At 39.4% G+C, this 24,985-nt stretch overlaps 2 protein-coding genes and 2 non-coding genes across 4 annotated transcripts in view; 2 read left to right on the top strand and 2 right to left on the bottom strand.

Moving 5' to 3' along the window:
- GPD2 (glycerol-3-phosphate dehydrogenase 2) overlaps positions 1 to 24,985 on the bottom strand; it is a 212,841-nt gene that overhangs the window by 170,622 nt on the left and 17,234 nt on the right. The window lies entirely within an intron of this gene.
- Positions 679 to 749, top strand: TRNAG-GCC. The gene has a single exon. It is a non-coding gene; the product is annotated as a tRNA-Gly (tRNA).
- TRNAA-CGC lies at positions 1,029 to 1,100 on the bottom strand. Its single transcript has one exon. It is a non-coding gene; the product is annotated as a tRNA-Ala (tRNA).
- On the top strand, positions 19,970 to 21,162 carry LOC118356818 (Y-box-binding protein 1-like). Its single transcript, XM_035726673.1, has one exon. It carries the CDS (start codon positions 19,970 to 19,972, stop codon positions 20,930 to 20,932), a length of 963 nt encoding a protein of 320 aa, XP_035582566.1. The 3' UTR covers positions 20,933 to 21,162.

Genomic DNA, 24,985 nt, shown 5'->3' with positions numbered 1-24,985 from the left:
TGATATTTACATTCATTTCCATAAATGCATTTCCTTCACTTTAGTTTCTCTCTCTCATGTATCTTTGTTGCGTGGTTTGCAATTTTACTTTCTCTGGAAACTAAGGGTAAAGGCTCAGATTCATACTATTAGAGTTAAAAGAGGTCCCATGATCAAGTCATTCACAATGAAGGAAGACGCAATTTAGAGAATTTAGGTCATTTGGCTAGAATCACAAATGCTTCAAATTTCCCTGTTCAGATCACATAGTTCTAATTTACTCTCATAATTTGGATCAGGGTCCCAGTTCCTGTCACGGCTCCCTCACCCCTATCCCATATTCCTGACAAATATCATCATGTATTTGTCTGAATAGCTAAAAGACAATTAGGGAGGGGCTGATGTAAATTGTCTAAATGTCTGAAGTTACAGCTAGGTAATTGTGTAATTCTGTACACACATAACAAAATTTTCATTTGCCTGCCTCACCAAGGTCAGCTTCAGAAGAATCACTTCATAAAGTTCAACAGCAGTTAAGATAATAGGATTTTTTGTAAATGTTTTCCCAATATCTTATTATAATTATTTGATTACAAATATCACTGTTTTCTTTAATATCGAATACAAAAACATGTAATTACAATCACTACATACATGGAAATATCACTTCTATTTAAATGTGGCACCTTTTCCCTACGAGCATTGGTGGTTCAGTGGTAGAATTCTCGCCTGCCACGCGGGAGGCCCGGGTTCGATTCCCGGCCAATGCAATCAAGTTTCTTTACTTTTCACCCGTGTGTGTTAGGTTCCCAAAGTGAGTTCAGTAACGATATTCAAGTTGATCTTATGCAAATGAAGAATGAGGTACCCAGGGTAATTTCCGGTTTCACTTTTACTTACAACAACCAGAAAGGCTGTTTCTCTGAGCTTCGCCTCATTTTTAGACTGTTTTTGGGCGCCCTAGAATATGTAAGCAAAAAGGTATGTATGTATGTATGTATGTATGTCTAGTGTTCTAGAATAGAAAAAGAAAAGCAACACCGGCTGTTTGGAGATGCCGGGGATTGAACCCGGGACCTCACACATGCGAAGCGCGCGCTCTACCACTGAGCTACATCCCCCAGCCGAGGAATCCTTTTCTGGTAAAGGCATTCATTCAGTCCTTTAGCGCTGCTCAAATTATTAAGGTTTCAGGAGTTTACTTTGGTGAGTGCCTCTGCAGCACGTTTCTACCCTTCCCACTCTCGTCTGAAGCTGCTTCCCTGGTGCTTCGGGACCTGCTGCAGCCAGCGCTCTGGGACGTAGGCGGGACGAGCTCCCGAACACGCCCGACCGCGCCGCGAGCTAGCAGCGGGAGGAACGGGGCGCCCGGCCCCGCCTGGGACGCGGGACGCTCGCGCGCAGAGTGCTCCAGGGCGGGGCGCCTTCGCGGCTTTACGGCGCAGGCGCGGGGGCCGAGAGGGTGCTGCAGCCTTGCAGCCGGCTCCACCCGACTCGCAGTCGCAGTCCAGGGCCCGACACGCCCGCCGCGCCGCGCGGGGAGCGTCGCCCTGGTGTTCGCCGAGACCTGCTCCTGAAGTAGAGTGCTGGGGACCTTCTGTGCGCACTCGGAAACCTTCTGGCTTTACCTGTATCCCCCAACCCCCGCCCCGCAATAAACTCACATCCCAGGTAGACGACCTGTTCACGCCAACTCCCCATAAACTGGGTTATGCAGGAGTTACTACAGCCACCTCTTGGAGGTGTAAATGATTTTGCAACAGGCTCTTCTTTTCCATGGGGACCAAACTGAAAAAAAGCACACCGCCACCCTCTCTGTAGCTTAATTATATATACATGATGATAAAGTTGGGGCGCGGCACCTGCTCAGGACGGATTTTTCTCTCTGTTTGATATTTACACTTTGGACCCATCTGGCTGATGGAGCTAGTAAAGTAAGTCACTGAACACTTCCTTTAATGTCCTCTGAACCCTCCCTAACCACCAATCGCGCTCCCAGCCCCAAAAGAAGAAATGTATCCTGAGTCCTGTTGCTTCGGAAATTGCTTCTCTCCAGTTGTTTGGGTGCTAGATAATACAATGAGCTAATTTGCATTCTAGTGGGATTATGTGTGTTTGACCCTTTCCGGTGCAGTTTAAACTGACATCACCTCAGGCAAGCGAAGCCTGGGTGGTAGAAGCCTCAGGCACCCCGATGGGAGCAGGGGAGAGATTTAGTGTCTGAGGAGCTGGATCGCAATCACTTCCAGCCGACCTGTATGGCAGACCCCAACAAGTAGCACAGTGAGGGCCTAGAATTTCTACTCACCTCAGTTGCAGCAAAGTACCTCTCATAAATGAAATGGTCAGCAGGCCAAAAAAGCAGAGCAGAGAGCAGAAGTTTCAAAATAATTCTGAATAACCCACAAGCTTCATAATCAACTCCTGGATTAAAAATAAATAAGTTACTGTGTTTGCTTACAGTAATTTAAACAAATAATGGCTCATAATCAGATTTGTTTTTAACTACAACAAGCCACATGCTGATCTAATACAATAATACAGAATGTCCAAAAAACAAAACAAAACCAAACAAAAACAAAAAACAAACCACGTCAGTGGACAGCCATTAGGAGCTGTGCTCCATGCCAGAACATTTCCAAGCCAACCCCTAGATTCCATCCCGAGGCACTAGAAGATGAACATGTTCAGTTGACTCTGAATTGGGAAACAGGGATAAAACCATTTCTCCACCCCCAAGGTTTTCACCAGAGCAAATTACAACCATAGCATTTAGTTAATTGTAAAGGAAGTAACACTGGCCTCTAGTGACCTCAATTCGCCGTCCTCTTTGGTACCCTTCCTCAAGCTAGGGCTTATTTCTCCAACACCTGAGGAAACTCCCTTTCTGGGACAACTCCCTTCTTTCTTGGGCAATTCTGAAATTTCAGAGCTAAGCCCAGAGAAGGCTCTTTTTAAATGCCCACTCTATTCCATCATTCCAAGGCCTAACTAAGTGCCTTTGGTAAAGAAAATGAAGCTCTAAAGCCAACAGAGGATATCAAATTGATTTACTGGCCTGGCTTAACCTAAAAGAAAGGCTCTGACTCACTGGGCTTTTTCAGCCACTGTGGTTAGTGGGAAAGGTGAATAGGAGGCACACTTTTGGATTAGGGGGTCTTTTCAGGAAAACTTGGATCACATCTATTCTTTATACAAATAAAACTGCGCCAACTTTGTTCACAGATGAAGACAGGCTGGCCAAATGTCCAAAATTATAGAGTATAAAAAACTCAGTTCTATCTTCTACCCTCCCATTTCTCTTGGTTGGGGACAAATTTCCCCTTCTCAGTCTCCCTCTTCCTCTGCCACACACATCTCTCTCTCTCTCTCTCTCTCACACACACACACACACACACACACAGAGAGAGAGAGAGAGAGAGACATCATTCACAAGGATTGACCACAGGCCCCACTTTGAAGCAGGTGACGTTTCTCTCTGGCTGTACTCACACCTTCCCTTTCACATTCTCGCTTCAGCTCTTAGCACTCTGGCCAGCAGGTACAGAGCGTGTTTCCCTGAGCTGACTATGAGCTAAGATGTTTATTCCCAGTCCAAGCAGCAGTTCTTACTCCTGACTGCACATTAGAATTACCGGCAGAGCCTTTGAAAAATGCTAATGCTTGCTGGAGCTGGACCCTAAACCGATTAAATCAGACTCTCTAGGAGTGGGTCCGGGCATCAGTATCTTTTTAAAATCTCAGATGATTCCAAAGGACTGCTGCTTGAGGGCTGTTTGCATGTCAACAAGGGGTGTCCAGTGATGGTATTTAACTAAACCTACTCTTTTAATCACTTTGCGGTATATACATATACCAAATCTTTATGTTGTACGCCTTAAATGAATACAATGTTATATATCAATTATATCTAAATAAAACTGGAGGAAAAAAACAAGAGAGGTTGATTACTAGCCCAGTGGTTCTTGACCTTGGCTGTGTATTTGAAGTACTTGGCAAGCTTTAGGAAAAAAATTCTGATGCTTGAATCCCATTTTCAAATATAGTGATTTAACCATTCTGACTCATTCTTGGCATGAGATTTTTTACACGGCTTCCCAGGTGGCCCTATATGCAGCCAAAGCAGAGAACCAGAGTATTAGAGTGCACCCTTTCTCAGGTTCTCTCCACCCTGTTGTATGAGCAGCCGAGCCTGAAAGCAGAGGAATCCAGAGCCCCCCACACTTGGGAATTGGCGTTGCTAGAGGATGAAGAGAAGCTGACTCATTCCAACTTCTCTTCCTTATTTTCCTTCATCTAAAATAAAACTGGTGAAGGCAGGTGTTCAAGTGCTAAAAACGAGCATTTCTTAACCTCATATATCCCATCTCCTCTGGGTGAGGTGTCTCTGCGGCTTTGTTAGTCATTAGAAAAGCTCCAGAGGGGAACAGGAAAGGGGTGGAGAGTAATCTGCACTTGCCACCTGGGAATGCCCAGTGCTTGTGTCTTCCTGGCTGATAAAAAGATTGGATTGCTTTACTCAACACCTAAAGAAACAGGCAGTGCTTTGAAATATATTATGTTACTCCTCACGATCATTACTATTAGTAATTCTTTATCACCACAGTTCATTATCATTAATAACAGCCTGAGAGCCAAAAAAGCTACTGGTTACATTTAATTCAGAGAACGTTAATAAATATTACTCTTTTCAATAAGTATTCCAAAGTGAAAAATTATAGTGATCATAATTTGCATTTAGAATTAGAAGTATTTATTGAACAGTAAGTTAGATCCTACTTAGAAAGATGCAAACTCTATGATTTAGATTCTGGTTACAAATAGATGGAAACAGAAGGAGGTACATATTTAAGATGACATTTAGAGAAGAGATGTTAGAAAAAGCCCATACTTCTGGAAACTATCAATGGTCAGTCAGTTTAAGAAAGGGTGTTTTAAGACTGGAAGGAGAAAAAAATACCTACATGAGGTCTGAAAGATTTTTCCAAATTCAGATGATCTATTCACGATAGGTTTTGTAGTCTTATAGTACTGGCCTATTCACAAAAGCTGGAGATAGGATACATATTTTCTTATGGTGTTCTCAAAGGTCGTATTTTGCCAACTAGCAAAAGAGATTAGGTATTGTATATTATTCTATATGAATTCTTCATGGCACTAGCAGTCACTAAATTCTCAGTAGGCACATAATACATGCTGGCTTACAATTTCAAGTGGGAAATGGCTTTTTTTCTAAACAAAAAATGGTGTTTAAGGGTAAGTGGGCGTAAGGGATTCTACTGTTGTAACAAAGATATTCTAAAAGATTCTAAAATTGGATTATGATGATGGTTACACAACTCAGTAAAATTACCAAAAATTACTTAATTGTACAGCTAAAATGTGTGAATTTTATGTTATATAAATTATGCCTCAACAAAGTTTTAAAAAGGGGCGGTCCTTAAGGGATGGAATGTGTTAACAGTGGAATGTGATAACAGTTAATGTACCAGAGGGATATTACAAATGTAGACTGCATAACTAATCTGAAAGGAAAAAGATGGTACCCAAAAGAGGGAAAATGGTGGATGAAAGCAATGTATACAGAAGGAAAGGAGCAAATCGTCACATCAATAGGGCATCTACTGTCTCCCATAACCGTTACAAGAATAGGGAGCGCAAGCTATGTGCTGGGAGCTAAGCTAAGCACAGGCAAACACAAATATAAATTGTGATAAACCTGATGAATTCTATAATGGAGTTTTGCATGGAGGACTGAAGGAAAAAACAAACAAGAACATTTTAACTTGCCCACGTTCACATAGGTACAGATGTTGAAAGCAGAAGTCAAACCATGCTTATCTCACCCTTCAATCTGTATTCCTGGGCTGAGTAAATGTTTGCTGTGCATGTGCCACAGACTGCTGTTCTCCTTCCTGTATAAATCTTCTGACTTTTAGCTGGACATACGAACAGCAGAAACAATGACATTCCCTACCCTCCTGAGCAGTAGTGTGAAGGAAGAGGCACACATCTTCCTCCTTTTAGGACACGTGCCAGAAGGTGTAAACAAACATCATTTCCCCTCCAATCCTATTAGTAGAACTTACTCTCATGCCTAAATCCTAAATCTAGCTAATTGAGGGTTGGAGAAAAGTGAAAGGTGAAACTTAATGTCCACGCCTGGGTAGGTAGGAGCAGCTTGTGTAATCACCCTGAGCTCTCTGCATCTAGACTTCTGTGAGAGAGGAATAAGCCCTCTTCATTTTTAAGCCACTTTATTTAGAGTCTCTCTTTCTCAGAATAGAACTTAAATTCTAATTAATAAAAAGAATGATTCTTTCTAGAACACAGGTAAGGATATAGACTTACGTGGCCCCTAAGTCTTTGATGAGAAGCAGTATTGTCAATCTTGTAACACTAGGCAGGGGCTTTCTTGGCCCTGCCAGTAAGATCACGATTAGACAAGCCAGCAATTATCTTTTTCATTAATTCTAGGTATAGAAAGGATATAGAACTTTCTTATTTATTTATTTGAAATATGTTACTCCTCACGGTCATAATTATTAGTTATTTATTTTTTATTTATTATCAAAAGGGAAAGGGAGATAAAGGCAATCACACCAAGATGAGATACTCTTTCTCAGTAGGTCTTCTGTATCTTAACTATCCTTAAAGGATTAGAGGCAGATTAAGAAAAGCCATATCTTTCCCCCTGGATTCAGACATTTAGCTCCCAAAGATTGTACTTCATGCTGCTCCCCTCCAATTCCAAAATTTTGTTATTATGTTACCAACTCCTTAAGAAGGGAGGAACAGGATATAAAACTCGTATCAAAAATGCTCATATTTCTTGTCCCTCTTGACTAACAAAGCAGATGCCAACTATGACACTGCCCTTATTTCACCTGGGAAATTAAAAGTTCTCCCCTGATGTACAAAAAGGCAGAAAGGATAATAAGAATGCCTCTACCCCTAACGACATTTGGATAAATGCTGTGTGGACCCCCAGGAAAAACTCCATAGCTCTGCAAGAAAAATTATATATATACATATATATGTATATAAATTTGTGTATATACGATAATATGTAATATATAATACATATATACTTTAAGAATTCTGTATGTGTTTATAAATGTAAAATATTTCTGACATTAACTCAAGTGTTGACTGACTTAGGGAGGTATTAGAAATAAGGATTATGAGAGAAGGAGGTGTCTAAGATGATTCCCAGTGCTCTGGTTTAAACAATTATGTGCATGATAGTGTCATTCAATAAAAGAGAATACATTGGAGGGAGAGTAAGTTTTATAGGGGGTCATTAATTCTCTTTCTATTTTGATCAATTTGAGGTACAGTCATCTCTCCCAAGGGAGATCTTGAGTAGATATTTAGATGCTGGATTTGGAGATGACAGGTTTGGCATTGCAATATATACTTGAGGAATATTGGTATAGAGAAAATAAAGTCAGGTACTAGATGGGACTAATTAGGGAGAGAGCGGAGAATGAGACAAAGGGGAATGAAAATCTACTTTCAGGAACTCTAATATGTAAAGACTGAGAAAGGAGAATGAAAAGGAATAGCCAGGGAGGCGGGAGGAAAAGCAGAGGAATAAGGTGTCAGGGATCTCACTTTGAAAGGGAGTTTCAAATACTTAAATATTTAAAATACTGTCACCTGTGAAATCAGGTACGCTATCCAAGATTTAAAATGTCCATTAGAGGGACACCTGGCTGCCTCAGTCGGTTAGGCATCTGCCTTGAGCTCAGGTCATGATCCCAGGGTCCTGGAACTGAGTCCTTCATTGGGCTCCTTACTCAGCAGGGAGCCTGCTTCTCCCTCTGCCTACCACTCCCCCTGTTTGTGTGTTCTCTCTCTCTCTCAGACAAACAAATAAATAAAATCTTTAAAAAAAATGTCCATTAGATTTAGTGACATGGAAGTCACTGGTTGACATAACAGTTATTTCACTACAAAATTGAATGTTAATTCTTTTAATATATGCTATGCAATTCACAGTTACTCTCTGTGGGAAGTTTTCCTGTCTTTCTTCTAGCAAAAGAGCTGTCTCATGCTCTTTACCTTTTAATACCAACCTTAAATAAATTATTTTTTCTGAAGCAAATTCATCTGGAAATTAGTGGGGTCCAAAGAACCAAGAAAGGACAAGAGACATAAATACTTTAAATCGCAGGAGAATTTACAAATAGGAAAGGTTCTCTTTTTTCTTTTCTGGTACTAAAAAACATTACATCTATTCATTTACTCATTCATTTATTCAATGCACATATACTGATCACTTACCAGGTACTATGCACCATGTTCAACGTTAAGGATAAAAAAGTGACAAAGTTAGTGCTTCCCCTGTTCTGACTGTACTTCAGGTCAAGGGGGGAGGCCACCAAATATAAAGAAAGTATCAACAGTGTAATAAGGGATATGGTGGAAGAAACTAAGAGTTTCATATGAACACACAGGAAGAACCCTTAACCCAGTTCTAGGAGATGAAGGAAGGTTTCTGGGGAGGTGTGAAGTATGAGCAGCAGTTAGCCTATTGGGGATGAGTAGGGATAAGAGAATGAAGAGCATTCTGATCAAAAGAAACAGAATATGCAATAGCTTAGAAGTCAAGAAGATCATGATAACTTTAAGGAAAAAAATTAAATTTAGTGGGGAGGGTATATGCTGTACTGTGGAGCATGAAAAGGAAGAGTGGAAGATGGAAAGTAGACAAGGGCCTTGTAAATATCATAAATGCTCAGAGATCTGTGAGAAACCATGCAGAGTTCTACACAGGAAAACAACATGAGATTTTATTTTTAGAAATATTATTCTGGCTGTAGTATATAGAACATATGGGAAGGGGCCCCAATAAGAAGGAAGAAAACCACTGGAAGCTTCCTCCTGGCATCAGAAAAGAAATGATAGACTCAGGCAAGAGATGATGATCCAGAGCTTCACTGTCCAATATGGTAGCCATTAGCAACATATGTCTATTGAAATGTGGCTAATCTAAAGTGAGAAGGTAACATATCTCAGTAATAATTTTTTATCATGACTCCATGTTGAAGTAACAATTTTTAATATATTGGATTGAATAAAATATATTATTAAAGTTAACTTCATTGTTTCTTTTTACTTTTGTGGGTACTAGAAAATTGAGAATTTTACACTTTGGACTTATATTTCTACTGGACAAAACTGATTTAGAGCCTTTGCATTGGAAATGGATAAAATTGAATAAAGAAAGAGACATTGAGGCAGGACTTGCATATCAGTTGGACATAGAGGATAAGGAAAAGGAAGGAATAAATGATTCCAAAGCTTCTAATTTGAGCAACTAAATGAAAGAATGGTATACTGAAGAGCACCTAGGGATTTGAAAGCCCTTTTTGTTTTGTTTTTATTTTAAGATAGAAGAAGATGGAGTATGTTTTATTGAAAATATGAAGGAAGAGTGGAAGACAACAAAGATATGTGAAAAGTACTTGAAGTGTCTCCCTTAAGTAAAAGAGAGACAGACATACCTATCTCATTGTAGCAAAAGAAAGGCAGGGAAGGATGGGTTCTGGGATCTGGTTAATTTGATAGATTTGGAGATAGTAAATTGAAGACATTCCCATGAAAAATGCTTCAATTTTCTCTGTGAAGAAGAAAGTTCATTTACTTCGTCTCAGGGCCAATATACTGTCTTTAAAGTTTTGATGAAAATGGGAAAACTCTAGAGAAGCTGGAAGGATTCCAGGCAACACTGAGACCAAGATGACGTTGGAGAGAGGACTGCAGAGAGCTACTGGCCCTCAGTAGGCACAGAGAAAGGGGAATGCCAGATTGCCTAAGGAGAGATTCCTTTAGCTGCCTTCAACAAAAGGACAATGGCACCAGGAAGTTTGGGAATTGATAAGGGTAGGGACTGAGGAAATAAACATGAAATCTCAGCTTTTCCTGACAGGAAGTAAAGAGGAGAATGGATTGACCAGATGCTTGCAGAATTCCTTGATGTCAGAGTGAGAGAGCTGTGGTCAGTGGGATCTGTGGAATAAATACTTCAAATATTTCAAAGTCAGGGTGATGACATTGCCTTGGGAGTAGATATCTAAAATGGAGTAGAGGTGAAGGTTAATACAGATACGATCAAGAAATTGAGAGGCTTTAGATATTCACAGGGACATTGATTCACCTCAGGAAAATAGTGGGGTCTGGGTGAAGCAGGCAGTGAGCCAGAAGCATGTCTTTAAGGAATGAGGGGGTGGATGGGTTGATGACAGGAGGGAAGTAGATTTATAGCATAGTAATTATCCAATACATGTTAGTTTCTTTTAACAGTTCACATACAAATTAATAAATGATCCTATTTTGTACTTTCACATTAAAATAATATTCCATCCTTCTCTCCACAAACACATGGAGACACAATATATGGTTCCTTTCTCTCTCTCTCTCTCTCTCTCTCTCTCTCTCTACACACACACACACACACACACATACACACACACACACATTCACATATGCTCCTCACTGTTGATATACATTAATCCAGTTTTTAGACAAAACTGATGCAAAGAATTGGGGGAAAATGTGTTAAATTGTGCATTTTCTTTTTGTGCTACAGATAGAAAAAAAGATGTACTTTTTTTTAAGCATCGTTAACAATAGCAACTTCATAAGTGTGCTCAAACGATAGCTTCTCAAGGTTAGGGGCAGGCCATGCTGGTACATGCTGAAGAAGCATTTTTTAAAGACAGATTTTTATAGTGAGAACAGTGCTTAAGTAGGAGTCAGAAGACCTGATATCCAAGAAGACTGATCAGTTATCAGGTATGTTGGGCAAGACACTTAATCTTGCTGACTCTCCACTTTCCCATCTGTACAAGATGGGTGACTTCCACATCTCCTACAACTCAATGGGGTCTTTGTGAGGATTAAGTAAGAAAACATTCAGGAAATTCCTTTGTGGCCCGTTAAATGCTCATATAAGCTAACTGAGGGGTCACTATCTCCAGTAAAAATTTATCATCGTTCCAACAATACTAATAATATTCTCATTAAAAGGGGGGAATTAAGATTTGGGTCGAATTTATGATTTCTGAAGGAAGGCTACTTGCTTATTGCTTATTAGTTATTCTGAACTTTGGTGGGAGACTTCTTTTCTTCTTTAGGTAAGTACCAAAATACATCATCTCTTATATTTCCTTACAAAGGGTGCACTTTGAGCCATCTCACTGGAGTCACCTGATAGGTTTGTTGAAACAGTAGTTGCCTGGACTCAGCACCTAAAGATTCTGCCCTTTGGGCTGAGACTCAAGAACCTGTATCCTAGCTGATGCTACACACGCTAATATTTTTTTATAACCATTTTGTTGAGATATAGTTTCCATATCATATAATTCACCCATTTCAAGGGCACAACTCATATTCACAAAGTTGTGCAACCATAAAATATGACATCTACTGGGTTATGTAAAAGTTTTATGGACGTGGAGACTGCTCTGTGGTTAATGTATAAAAAATCATCTCCCCCCCCAGCCCCAAGTATAAAGATAGATAAAAGACAAAATCATCGCACTCCACCAGACTGCTCTGCTTTCTGAGAGCTGACGGATTTCTGCTAAACATATTTCTTTTATTTTACAAAAGGGTTAGGGGACACTATAGAGAAAATGTAAATGCTGCATAACTAAAGGAGTGTGGAATTTTCCTCCTCCCTGAAAATCTGGCAAGCCCTGGCCTTCTCTTAACAGCCTAGGTATCAGAAAGAGTTTGTAAGGGAAAAGAATCATGATCAGGCTAAGGTTCCCCAGCTCCTCTTAAGGCCTACTTTCTGATCTATAAGTCTTGTTCTCTTCTTAAGAATTCAGGATCAATGCAACTTCCTAATATCTTTAGACAGAGCATGTCTCTAAAAGCTTATTGACATTTTCAGTTTGTCAGCTTCCAGAACTCCATTGTTGACTCTGTTCCATCTCTGTTTAATTAGAGGGGAAAGACTTTTAAACAAAAACACTTCATTGTTTCTGTAAATGGTAACATAAATGGTAAGGTACGAGCCAGAAACACCCAAGGCTTTAGAAGGAGTCACAACCCTATTCAGGCTGATGTTTTAGATATTTTGCAAAGTGCTTTTCTTACTCTGTGGGGAATAAAATGTTTTGGAGACGCATACTGGGGAAGCTAGGTAAGCTGCTTTTCTAGTTTTCAAAAAAAAAGAGGGTTTCTTATGGTGTACAGTATGGTAAGCATCTTTCTTGAGCATCATATTCACTTAAGAGAATTATATATATATTATCTATTTTATCTATTATTATTTAATATTTTATTTGTAGTATGTATATATATTATATATTATAATATGCATTATATAACCTCTTCCCTTCTAATGGAACTAATAGTCACTCTAAGGAGGTCAAATCAACAACTGAGTTTGATCAAGAGGACAAAAACAACAACAAAAAAACCATAAACGCTTACAGAGGGTTTAGACCAACAGTTCCTTTTTATAGATGAGAAACTAAGGTTCAGAGAGGTTTATAACTTTCAATTAGAGCACACTTCTCTGCTTTCCTTAGAGTAGGTGGTCACATCTTTAGGGCACATTATCTTGAATTAAAGATAAGAACTCAATTAAATATGATTTTCAGGGTGAAACCTTAAAAGCTGTAATGAAGTAAGTCCTAGTCTCTGTTAATAGTTGAGTATTATATTTTCAAGATCATGACATTAAAATGAAAGCAGAGTACAAGTTATGTTTTAAACTTGGTTATTTTCCATGACGTCAAGGTAAAACCCAAAGAGCAAGTTACGTTTTAAAGTTGGTTGTTTCCCTCTGCTGTACACAAAGAGTGTCAATTCAGTAGAAAGCTCAGCTCAAACCATCTATGCATGGTTTCCAAATTCCAGAGACCTCTGTCTGGGAACATTTTTCAAACCGCTGGTAATATTGCCACATATAGATCCTATCCAGGTTTAAAGCATAGGCCCCCACAACATCATCCTTGTTTATAAGTCTTGAAGCTGCCCCTAGTTCCAGGAAATACTTTGTCATCATGCACTTGACAATTTTTGGTTGCCATCAACCACGTCACAAACTTAACACTCAGTTTTCCCAGTCAGTCTTTCCAGGGACCCAACTCACCTCTCTGTTTGGGTTTCCATGCTGACATTTAGAAAAACAACAGTCACTCAACTCATAAAGCCCTTTCTCATGTTCGTACTAATTTTAATATTGACTTTCTCTAAAAGCTCCAAAATATTTTAAGATTTTTTTCTTTTTTTTTGCAAGATTGAGCTTCCAACTTGTGTTTTTTTAAGTGCTTCCAAATTTTTTCTTAACATATGTTGCACGAAGTCTGTCCTATTAACAGAACCCACTCCTCTTCCACATAGCATAAAAATCCAAAGATTTAGCCTTTCAGAGTGCATTTCTAGGTTGTATCATTAATTTGAGCTTTGTGTTTAGCTCAAATCATTTTGATTAGATTAGGTTCTCCTAAGTCACTTTATCTATAATCATCAAAGATTCTGAGTTCAAAACCATTTCAGGAACACCCAGTTTAATGTATCTGGATGAGGACACATTTCTTTATACTCTATATACCATATACATTTCTTTATGCCTTATAGGGAAGTGAAAGATTTTTTTTTTTTTTTAATGAACACAGCAGTATAACATTTGATCCTAACATTTTTGAACAGCTCTCCTTTGTTTTACCCTTCCACTCAGGAAACTATTTAAAATTATAGGATTGGATAAATATGTGTATCAAATTAAGAATTTTATTTAATTTTAAGATTTTATTTATTCATTCGAGACACAGAGATACAGAGAAAGAGAGAGAGCATGAGCAAGGGGAGAGGCAGAGGGAGAAGCAGGCTCCCTGCTGAGCCAGGAGCCAGATGTGGGGCTGATCCCAGGACCCGGGATCATGACCTCAGCCAAAGGCAGATGCCTAACCATCTGAGCCACCCAGGCACCCCAAATTAAGAATTTTAGAGAGATATAATTTGTGTGATTAAGCACTTTGATGCTAGAATCAGATTGCCTGGGACTGGATCTAGTTCTACATCCTACCTGTACAACCTTGAGAAGGTTACTAACCTTTCTGCACCTCAATATTTTTGAAGATTTTGTTTATTTATTTGAGAGAGAGAGAGCACAAGCAGGGGAAGCAGCAGAGGGAGAGGGAGAAGCAGACTCCCAACTCCTGGCTGAACAGGAAGCCTGATGCCGAGCTCGATCCCAGGACCCTGGGATCATGACCTGAACCAAAGGCAGATGCTTAACTGACTGAGCCACCCTGGCACCCCTGCAAATTAATTTGTAAATAGGGATAACAAAAGCTAAATGGAGATTGAGTAGTAAATATATGCAAAGCACTTAGAACTATGCCTGTCACATAGAAGTAATATATGTTAGCTATTTATATATAAATGCATTTGATTGAATAAAATTTATAGATCAGTTACCAGGAATATAGATGCCATATAGTTTGGAGGCTATACACACGAGATCCCCAGCATACATAAATAGGAAAATTCTGGCAGGAATTTGAGAGAGATTCCTTATTTTTTGCTTACTATTTTAAATTTTTACTTTATTTTATTGTGGTTTTTAATTTATTTTTATTTTTTTAAAGATTTTATTTATTTACTTGACAGAGAGAGACACAGCGAGAGAGGGAACACAAGCAGGGGGAAGTGGGAGAGGGAGAAGCGGGCTTCCCACTGAGCAGGGAGCCCGATGCGGGGCTCAATTCTAGGACCCCGGGATCATCACCTGAGCTGAAGGCAGACGCTTAACGACTGAGCCACCCAGGCACCACTTATTGTGTTGTTTTTTTTTTTTTTTTAAGATTTTATTTATTTGAGAGAGAGAGAGAGCATAAGCAGGGGGAGTGGCAGATGTAGAGGGAGCCTGAAGTGGGGCTTGATCCCAGGACCCTGGGATCATGACCTAAGCCAAAGGCAAGCACTTAACCAACTAAGCCATCCAGGCACCCCTATTTTATTGCTTTATTTGTTTATTGCCTTGAAGAATTTTACATATTGCCTTTAATTTCAACTTGCATCATAAAGAAATAATCCTGTAGTAGGAGGTATTTAAAGATTCTTCTGTGGCTGTTATTTGTGATTAGATTCAGTTTTGATATACATTTCTTCATAAGGTTAGGATTTGAATGAAAACTTTTCCAAATGATTTAGATTAATCTGAGCCATCATAGTCCTGGAATTCTTCCATGACAAAAGTACAAAAAAGACCAGAGAAGTCTGCTGAAGAGCAACTTGAGAGAGGGCAGGAGGGTTGCTTGCTCCCACCCATCTGGAAGGCAGTTCATAAACACTAACCAGATCTCTCACAGGCTTGGGGCAAGGCCAGAAGCTGAAATAAATATTTAGAGTGTAATTTAAGATGATTGATTCTTTATTTACTTTGATTTGGTTAGGTAAAGTCAATGATCCAGGCATTACAAAGATGTTTCTGCTTACAAGTTTGGTTGATGGTTGTTGAAATACTCAAGCTACTTACAGGACTTCACTTGTTCATTAAAGGAATTGTCAGAGACCGTGATCAAAAAATTCTACATTGGAGAATGGAGACCAAGCAGATATAAATCTTCAATGGGTATAACATACAGTGCAATTTACTATACAGGTGTATACACACACAGACACACACACACACAGACACACACACACAGAGACACACACACACACACAGACACACACACACACACACACACCCCTGAGATATAGAGAGAGAATAGTGATGTTCCTAAAACTTCAGTGCCTCAATAATGATGAAGACTCTCTTAGGGTATATGAATCCAAAATCTGTCATAGTCTGTGCAGAGAATTTAGCAATTCATTGCTGTCTTACGTTATTCTCCAGTCCTGCCATCCAGGTAAATCTCACCTTCCTGAGCAGGTTTCAGCACTTGCATTTTATTGAGCTGTGATTCAACTGTACTATAGCTTCACAGCAGGTATCCTAGCCCTGACCTCAAACTCTCAAGATGTTGTCAAATACGCTGTTGGCAGTACCATGGTGACATGGGCAATGGGCCTCCCAAAGGCAAATATTCTGTGTACGCTCGATTACAATCCATGCCTCTAGATAAGAAGCTCCCAACTAAGGCCAGGGGTCCGACTCTCTGCTCTGGGAGGCCAGAGGAATATGCAGGGATAGGAGGAAGGCCACTGTGACTCCTAGCTTAAATGTATGCTCTGCTATCAAAGCACATAACCCACAGCTCATCCACACTCAGTCTTTCAAGCTAATTTTGGGGCTTGGCCCTACAAATATAAAAATGAATGATATTTGGCCCTACCTTTAAGGACTGTATAGCTCATAAAAATAACACCCTGAAACAACAGGTTTAGGAAGAAACAAAAGAGCACTTGTGATTTGAATAGAGGACTTCTCCAGAGTGAAAAAAAAAGGTGAAAAGAGGAAATGATAATTACATCAGATGAAATAGGTTTTTTGCCTCTAAAATGGCCAAGTAGGATTTTAACAATGTCCACTCTCTGTAATAAAATCTAAAGCTCTACACATATGTCAGCTCCTACAAAAAGGATAAACACCAGCCTTTATGGCTTTGACATTCTGAAATAAGGAGGGTAAATTAGTTACATAGACTTAAACAATTTTAAAGTAAGAAATTTCCAGATAATTAAGTGATTCAGCTTTTAACCAGCCTTTAATTTATAATCCCACTTGTGAATCCATAGAGAATCTCATTTAAAAATTAAGACAGCTTTTAATTAGGACAGATCATTAAGCAGGACAATTTGTATTTGATACAAAGAATCCTTGATTATAACATTGTTCCATATTTTAGTCTAATCTCAGAAATGTGTCAATATGTATGTTAAAGTAACCTTCATTGTTTATTATTTTTAGACTATTGATAGCATATAACCCAAATTTGTTTACATTTATGATTTCAAGATAAAAATGTCTCAGAAGCATATAGGCAGGCTCTATAGAAAGGAACAAAAGGTCAGCTTCCTGAAATGCCTGCATAACACCACCTTCCCCACACAATGGGGAAACATCTAAAGAAATTTCACGAAAAAAATAACTAAAAATGTTTATACTTATACAAACTATCTTTCAGGCATGAAGGTAAAGATAGGGATTCTTAGATATGCCTCATCTCAAAAAATACCATGCCCTGGAGTTATAATCTCAAGAACTCAGAGATGATTCAGAATTAAGTTTTCAAAAATGCAGAAGTAGTGATAGGAAAGAAATTGCACAGTTTTTCTTACATCATCTGGACTCATTAATCCAGTTGAAAACGTGATATTAGTTTAATTCTGCAGTTTGGAATAATCTTAATCTGCTATTCTGTTTTTTCCTATTTTCTGTTTTTTCCTGTTTTCTCGTTTTTTCTGTTCTTTCTTGTTTTCTCATTTTTTACTTCGCTTTCCCAATTAGCCAAATACAAATGTTTATGTATTTATACATAAATACAATTTATACAGAACCCCTCTCCATGTTTAGTGACAACTTAAATAATATCTGTTGTTCTCTAGTTTTATCACTTGTTTAAAAATGATGAACAGCTTCTCCGTAATGATTCCATTTGTTTATATCTGATCCATCCAAAAGTCTCACTAAAATAAAAATAAAGGAATGAAATAAGATATAAGCCCATGGGAGGAAAAATAATGTGAGAAGAAATTATTGAAGAGAGGTCAATAAATTTGAAAGAAGGAAAGCAGACAGATGAATCCTAAGAAGGCTTGGGAATATACCAGGTAGCTAAAAAGGTGGGATTGGTGGCTAGAATTGAAAATGGAAAGATTATCTGAAAGCCTGAGGGAATGAAAAAAACAAAACAAAAAACAAAAACCCAAACCCCAGCTGTGAGCCTCCCACATCTTATCCTCTCGTACAAAGCCACTCAGCTACCCACACAGCACTACCACCCCCACTCCTCCCATATAGGGAACTATCACACTCCCAGGCAGGTTTTATACTTCTGGGTGGATTTCTATCCTTGGCAAGAGTCAGAGATTCATCTTCCAGATTAATTAAATCATAGAAAACCCACACTCCAGGAAACAATGTACATCAGAGAAGGGGAAGTGAGCCCTTGCAGAAAACAGGGAGAATGTGTGAAGTTCCTATAAAATATCAAAACATCCCAGCCCTGTTCCTTGCTCTGCTTCCAGAAGAGATTATCAAACAGGAAACTGGAATGTGTGGTAGGCAGAACAGTGACCTCCTAAAGATGTCCATGTCCTAATCCCCCAAACATGTGAATATATACAGGCCTGGGGGAATTAAGGTTGCAGATGGAATTAAGGTTACTAATCAGTTGACCTTAACATAAGATTATCCTAGATTATCTGAGTCGCCTCAAGTAGTCACCATAGGGTGTTTTATTTTATTTTTTATTTTTATTTTTTGAGATTTTATTTATTTATTTGACAGAGAGAGCAAGAGAGCGAGAACAGGAACACAAGCAGGGGGAGTGGGAGAGGGAGAAGCAGGCTTCCCGCCAAGCAGGGAGCCCGACGCGGGGCTCGATCCCAGGACCCTGGGATCATGACCTGAGCCGAAGGCAGACGCTTAACGACTGAGCCACCCAGGCACCCCCATAGGGTGTTTTAAATGTGGGAGAGGCAGAAGAGTCAGAGTCAGTGATGAGATATAAGAAAGACTTGACCAGCCACTGCTGGTTTTGAAAATGGAAGAAGGCCATGAGCAAAGGAATATGGTCAGCTGCTAGAAAGGAGAAAAGGCAGGATAAGTGATTCTCCTATAGACCCTCTGGAAAGAAACCCAAACCTGCTCACACTTTGATTTTAGCCCAGCAAGACCCATTTTGGGCTTCTGAACTACGCAACTATGAGATAAACCAGTGTTAGTTTAATCTGTGGTAGCTGAGTTTGTGGTCATTTTTATTTATTTATTTTTAAAGATTGTATTTATTTATTTGAGAGAGAAAGAGTACAAGTGGGGGGAAGGAGGTGAGGCAGGCTCCCCATTGAGCCAGGAGCCTGACTCGGGGCTCCAAATGAGGATCGACCACGGGGCTCAATCCCAGGCCTCAGGATCATGACCTGAGCCGAAGGCAGACACTTAACGGACTGAGCCACACAGGCGCCCCTGAATTTTTTACAGCAGTTGTAGAAAACTGATACAAAGGACCTGACCAAAATAAAAAGCCAACAAATATTGAGATTTGTACAACTAGGTCCTTCTCCTTTCATCCTGCAGTAGTAAAACCTCAAGTCAACAACCATCCCCCTCACATACACATGCACAGAGCCTCCAATTAGCAAGTAGAGCTTCTAAAGACAAACGACCAACTATCCCTATAATGTGAGTGCAATCTCCAAAATGTAAAATAGAAATAAATATTTTTTAAAAAGATAAAATTTAAAATAGAAGAACCAGAAATGTGGAAGACTGAAAAATTGTGTTGGAAAGACCTATAATTAATATAATCAGGAAGCTAAGAAATAATGTATCCATAAATCAAGAAAAGCACATTATTGAAGAAAAAGAAGTAGAGAAGGAAAAGAATAAGAGTTCAGAGAAATTTAAAGACATGTCAGCAGACAATTGTAAAGTTAATAGAATTTTTAGAATATGAAGTTGGAGAAATCACCCAGAAAAGAATAGTATTAAAGGACAATGGAATATTACTCAGCCATAGAAAAGAATGAAATCTTGCCATTTTCAAAAACATGGATGGATCTAGAGGTTGCTAAGCTAAATAAGTCAGTCAGAGAAAGACAAATACCATATGATTTCACTCATACATGGAATTTCAGAAACAAAATGAAGAAGTAAAGAGACCAAAAAAAAAAAAAAAAAAAAACCCAGACTCTTAACTATAGAGAACAATCTGATGGTTACAAGAAGGGAGGTGGATGGGGATGGGTGAAATAGGTGATGGGGATTAAGAGTACACTGATCCTAGTTACCATCACACCCCGGGAGGAGCCGCAGCTGCCGCAGCCGGCCCCAGTCACCATCACCGCAACCATGAGCAGCGAGGCCGAGACCCAGCAGCCGCCCGCCGCCCCCGCCCTCAGCGCTGCCGACACCAAGCCCGGCACCACCGGCAGCGGCGCAGGGAGTGGCGGCCCGGGCGGCCTCACATCGGCGGCGCCTGCCGGCGGGGACAACAAGGTCATCGCAACGAAGGTTTTGGGAACAGTAAAATGGTTCAATGTAAGAAACGGATATGGTTTCATCAACAGGAATGACACCAAGGAAGATGTATTTGGACACCAGACTGCCATAAAGAAGAATAACCCCAGGAAGTACCTTCGCAGTGTAGGAGATGGAGAGACTGTGGAGTTTGATGTTGTTGAAGGAGAAGAGGGTGCGGAGGCAGCAAATGTGACAGGCCCTGGTGGAGTTCCAGTGCAAGGCAGTAAATATGCAGCAGACCGTAACCAGTATAGACCCTATCCACGTCGCAGGGGTCCTCCACGCAATTACCAGCGGAATTACCAGAATAGTGAGAGTGGGGAAAAGAACGAGGGATCGGAAAGTGCTCCCGAAGGCCAGGCCCAACAGCGCCGGCCCTACCGCAGGCGACGGTTCCCACCTTACTACATGCGGAGACCCTATGGGTGTCGACCGCAGTATTCCAACCCTCCTGTGCAGGGAGAAGTGATGGAAGGTGCTGACAACCAGGGTGACGGAGACCAAGGTAGACCAGTGAGACAGACTATGTATCGGGGTTATGGACCACGATTCCGCAGGGGTCCTCCTCGCCAAAGACAGCCTAGAGAGGATGGCAATGAGGAAGATAAGGAAAATCAAGGAGATGAGACCCAAGGTCAGCAGCCACCTCAACGTCGGTACCGCCGCAACTTCAATTACCGACGCAGACGCCCAGAAAACCCTAAACCACAAGATGGCAAAGAGACAAAAGCAGCCGATCCACCGGCTGAGAATTCGTCCGCTCCCGAGGCTGAGCAGGGCGGGGCTGAGTAAATGCCGGCTTACCATCTCTACCATCATCCGGTTTAGTCATCCAACACGAAGAAATGAAGATGAAATTCCAGCAATAAGAAATGAACAAAAGATTGGAGCTGAAGACCTTAAGTGCTTGCTTTTTGCCCACTGACCAGATAAATAGAACTATCTGCATTATCTATGCAGCATGGGGTTTTTATTATTTTTACCTAAAGACGCCTCTTTTTGGTAATGACAAACGTGTTTTTTTAAAAAAAAAACCTGGTTTTTCTCAATACACCTTTAAAGGTTTTTAAATTGTTTCATATCTGGTCAAGTTGAGATTTTTAAGAACCTCATTTTTAATTTGTAATAAAAAGTTTACAACTTGATTTTTTCAAAAAAATCAACAAACGGCAAGCACCCATTAATAAAGGTCTTAAATAAAAAAAAAAGAGTACACTGATCCTGATAAGCAGCGAGAAATGGATAGAATTCTTGAATCACTATGTTGTACACCTGAAATTAATATAACACTGTATGTTAGTTATATAGGAATTTTTTAAAAATAGTATAAAAGGCAAAAGGACTAGTCACAGGAAAGGGAAAATAAGAAAATCAAGCATGCGACACAGGAGGTCCACAATCAGGACAGTAAGAATTCCAGACAGAGAATGAGATAGAGAGAGAATGTGTGCACGCAAATTGATGAGGAAATATTAAAGAGATAATATTAAAAAAATCCTGTTACTGGTGAACATGTTCCCAATGAGTTATTGGTACGATGAATGAAGAGAGACAGGCATCAAAGTGTGGAATGGTAAGATTGCAGAACACCTGTCTTAGGGGTAAGTACTTCCAGAAAGGAAGCAGAGATCACATTCAAGGAAGGGTAAGGGCAAACACAAGATGCCAAGAGAGTAGGGAAATGCACCATGAAAAAATGGTTAGCCTTGGATTATTTACCTATCCAAACTATCAATCGAATATGAGTAAATAAAAATGTATCGGGCAATAAGTTCTCTGAAAAGAGCCCCCCAATGTGTGATTTGCTCTACAAAAATGTAGGCACAGAAGGAGGGGAAATCTTAGATTCAGAAAATAGTCAACACAAAAGGGTGGCCAGGGGAATTACCTGGTATGCGGAGTACCTAGAAAACAGTGCGTCTATTATTGGAGCAGGAGGGCAGAGGGGTGAGGGGATAGCACCAAAAAACAAGCAAGCAAGAAGAATTTGATATGTTTGGCTCTACTGATAAGTTTTTCACTTCAGTAGGATAGTTCAATTTTTAAAAATTAATATTAAGATTTCTGGGAGGTAAATAATGCTAGATGTACAGCAAGTGAAACAAACATAACAACAAGAAAACCAGATTATAAATAACCCAGGAAACCGAAGTTATAGGAAAAAAGGAAATGTAACATAATAAATTACATATTAATCTATAAACAATATTTATATGGACAGGGCAATATAAATAATTTATGTTGACTTAACCAAAACATGGGATATAATAATATTTGGAGGATGGGGGTCATGGAAGAGTGCTAAATCCTCATCTGTTAGTGCTGGGAGGTAATAAGTAATGTCTAAAACCAGTAACTGTAAATGGCACAAAAAGCATCAAGAAACAAGATGGTAGAGTCTATGAGATACAGCTAAAAGAACCAGAAGTTGTTATTGCTGGGGAGATGGATTGCGCGGGGTGGGTTCCACAGGCGAGGCGGAAAAGAAAGCTTTTGTGTTTGTATTTGTCTTTTAAAATTATATGCATATTCTACTTTGATTTTAAAAAAAAAATGGCTGAACTATTTACTAAGTTGTGAGTTACACAGAGAGAATTGTCATACATAAGCCCCTTTCCTCTTTTCCATAAAATAGAATTACATATAGCCAATAGTGGTCATTTTTATTGCTAGGAGGCTTGAGTTATGAGTTTCCACATCTTTAAAACTCATATTGATTACCTGAGTCATTTTTTTTAATTGGTAAAGACTAATAAACCATCCAGTGGTAAATATTATCTGTCATCTAAGACAAATGAGCATTTCTTTGTTAATTATGCTTAAAACACAAGTATAAATAGCTCTACCTCAACTACATCAAACAAATATTTGAGGCACTATGAAAAATAGAGATAGTATCTCAATGAGATTCCTTCGTTCCTTTTTCTTCATTCCTTCCATCCTTTGTTTTTTACACTTCTCTATTTTCCCATTTTGAAAACTTGACTAGATATTTCGCTTATGATCAAGAAACATATACATATTAGTTTAAAACTCAATTTAAAATAACATATAAACATAAAAAAATTTGTATGTAACATATAATAAGCACACACATAAGAGAAAAACAACGCTAAGACACTAAATTTTAATGATGGTTATCTTTTCTTGTAGGAAAAGAACCTGTTTTTTTCCCTTCTAATTTTCCCTATTTTTCAAACCTCAGTAGCAACATTTTAGTACTTCTAAGTATTAAGTAAAGTAAATAACATTTTCCTTAAAGACAGTGCTGGTAGCTTCTTTCATTTGAACCCAAGCACTTTAGAGCAAGCAGGAAGTATATGTGAAAGGGGCTGCCATATGCAGGTGGCCAACAACAGCATTATATTGGGACTAAGGCTACGAGGGGGATTGTGGGAATGCTTCCAACTTTAATTCTTCTGCCTACTGTGTGGCAACTGTTTTTGATGGGATTTACAGCATCTCCAGCTTCAGGAACTGGTCCTGGTGTCTCAAGTTGATTAGGATGATCCCATTTCCCTTAGCACCAGCGCTGGTTCAGGAACAGACTAACTTAGGGTTGGGCTATCAATGCATGGCATTCCCTGGCCACAGTCATGCTCAAGGGTGGTCCAGTCTCCTTAGGACTGGAATTCTGTTCCTGGTTTCAGGAAGAGCATTCTCTCTCACTGTGTGGATCCTGGCAGCCACCTTGAGAGGTTAGCCCGGAGGCAAAACCCAAACACGGAAGAGGGCAGAACAGAAAGAATCACAGAAAAGTAAAACCAGACTCCTGTTTAAACCTAATGCCTACCACAAGATCTAAAAGATCTATGATTTTTCACTTACTTGGAACAATAAATCAGCTTTATTGTTTAAGCAGGGGGAGTCAAATTTTGCAAACCTAAGTATCTCACCTGATACCATAGGATAATTTTCAGTGTTTGTGTGCCAAGCATATTCTATACATTCTCTTATTTAATCTGCACAAAGCCTGATTTTAAAGTTCAGACACTAGTGATGTTGGTAAATTATCCAAGGTCAAAACAGAGCAATAGTTTTGCTATTTTTTTTTTTTTTTTTGCTAAGAACATTTTTTAAAAGTACCATGTTTTTACACAACAATTCTATAAAAGGAAGAATACTCCAGTGAAAAATTAAGATGACCATGGTCTGAGAACTAAAGATAGTCTCTTTCAAGAAAGCACCATGGCCATCATTATATGGATATTTTCACTGTGGACAGGTGAAAGCTCCATGGGTGGGTGCTGGGCCAGCTGCATAAGTCATGTTCTGATTCAGCAGGACTTGAGTAAGGTCTGGAAATGGGTTTTCAAAAGTACTTCAGGTAATTCTGAAGAGTGACCTCCACGGAGAACTACCATTCTAGGAGACATAAGGTATGCTTTAACTGGAACAGGTCCCTATTGCCTGATTTCCCCAGAAGTTTCTCTCCTGTTCTCCAGTCTGCTTCTATTGCACTTCAGGCCATACTCCCCAGCCTGGCAAACCCATAATCCTGTCTCTTCTGGCCCTCAACTTCTAATAGTTAAACATATTTTCTCTTTTTCTTCTTGCCTCTGTGATTACCCGGTTCCATTTTGACTAGTTTTCTTATTCAGAACTACCAAGGAGAGAACAAAAGGCTTCTTTATGAGCCATTAACCACAAGCTTACAGAAAGGAAACACTGGCATGATTATTCCTAAAGATTGCACACCTTAGATACTTACCCTGGAAGGTAGAGAGTAATTCAACTTAATTCAAAATAACGTATGATTGCAACCTTCATCAATAATTTTATCTGAATATATTATACTACTTGGGGCAACAGAAATCTGTTACATTTTGAAAATAGACTCAGTAA

Source organism: Zalophus californianus, chromosome 3, assembly GCF_009762305.2.
Source record: "Zalophus californianus isolate mZalCal1 chromosome 3, mZalCal1.pri.v2, whole genome shotgun sequence".
Classification (NCBI taxonomy): Eukaryota; Metazoa; Chordata; class Mammalia; order Carnivora; family Otariidae; genus Zalophus; species Zalophus californianus.
The sequence above is the reverse complement of the archived record's forward strand: the minus strand, read 5'-3'. Positions and strand labels throughout refer to the sequence as shown.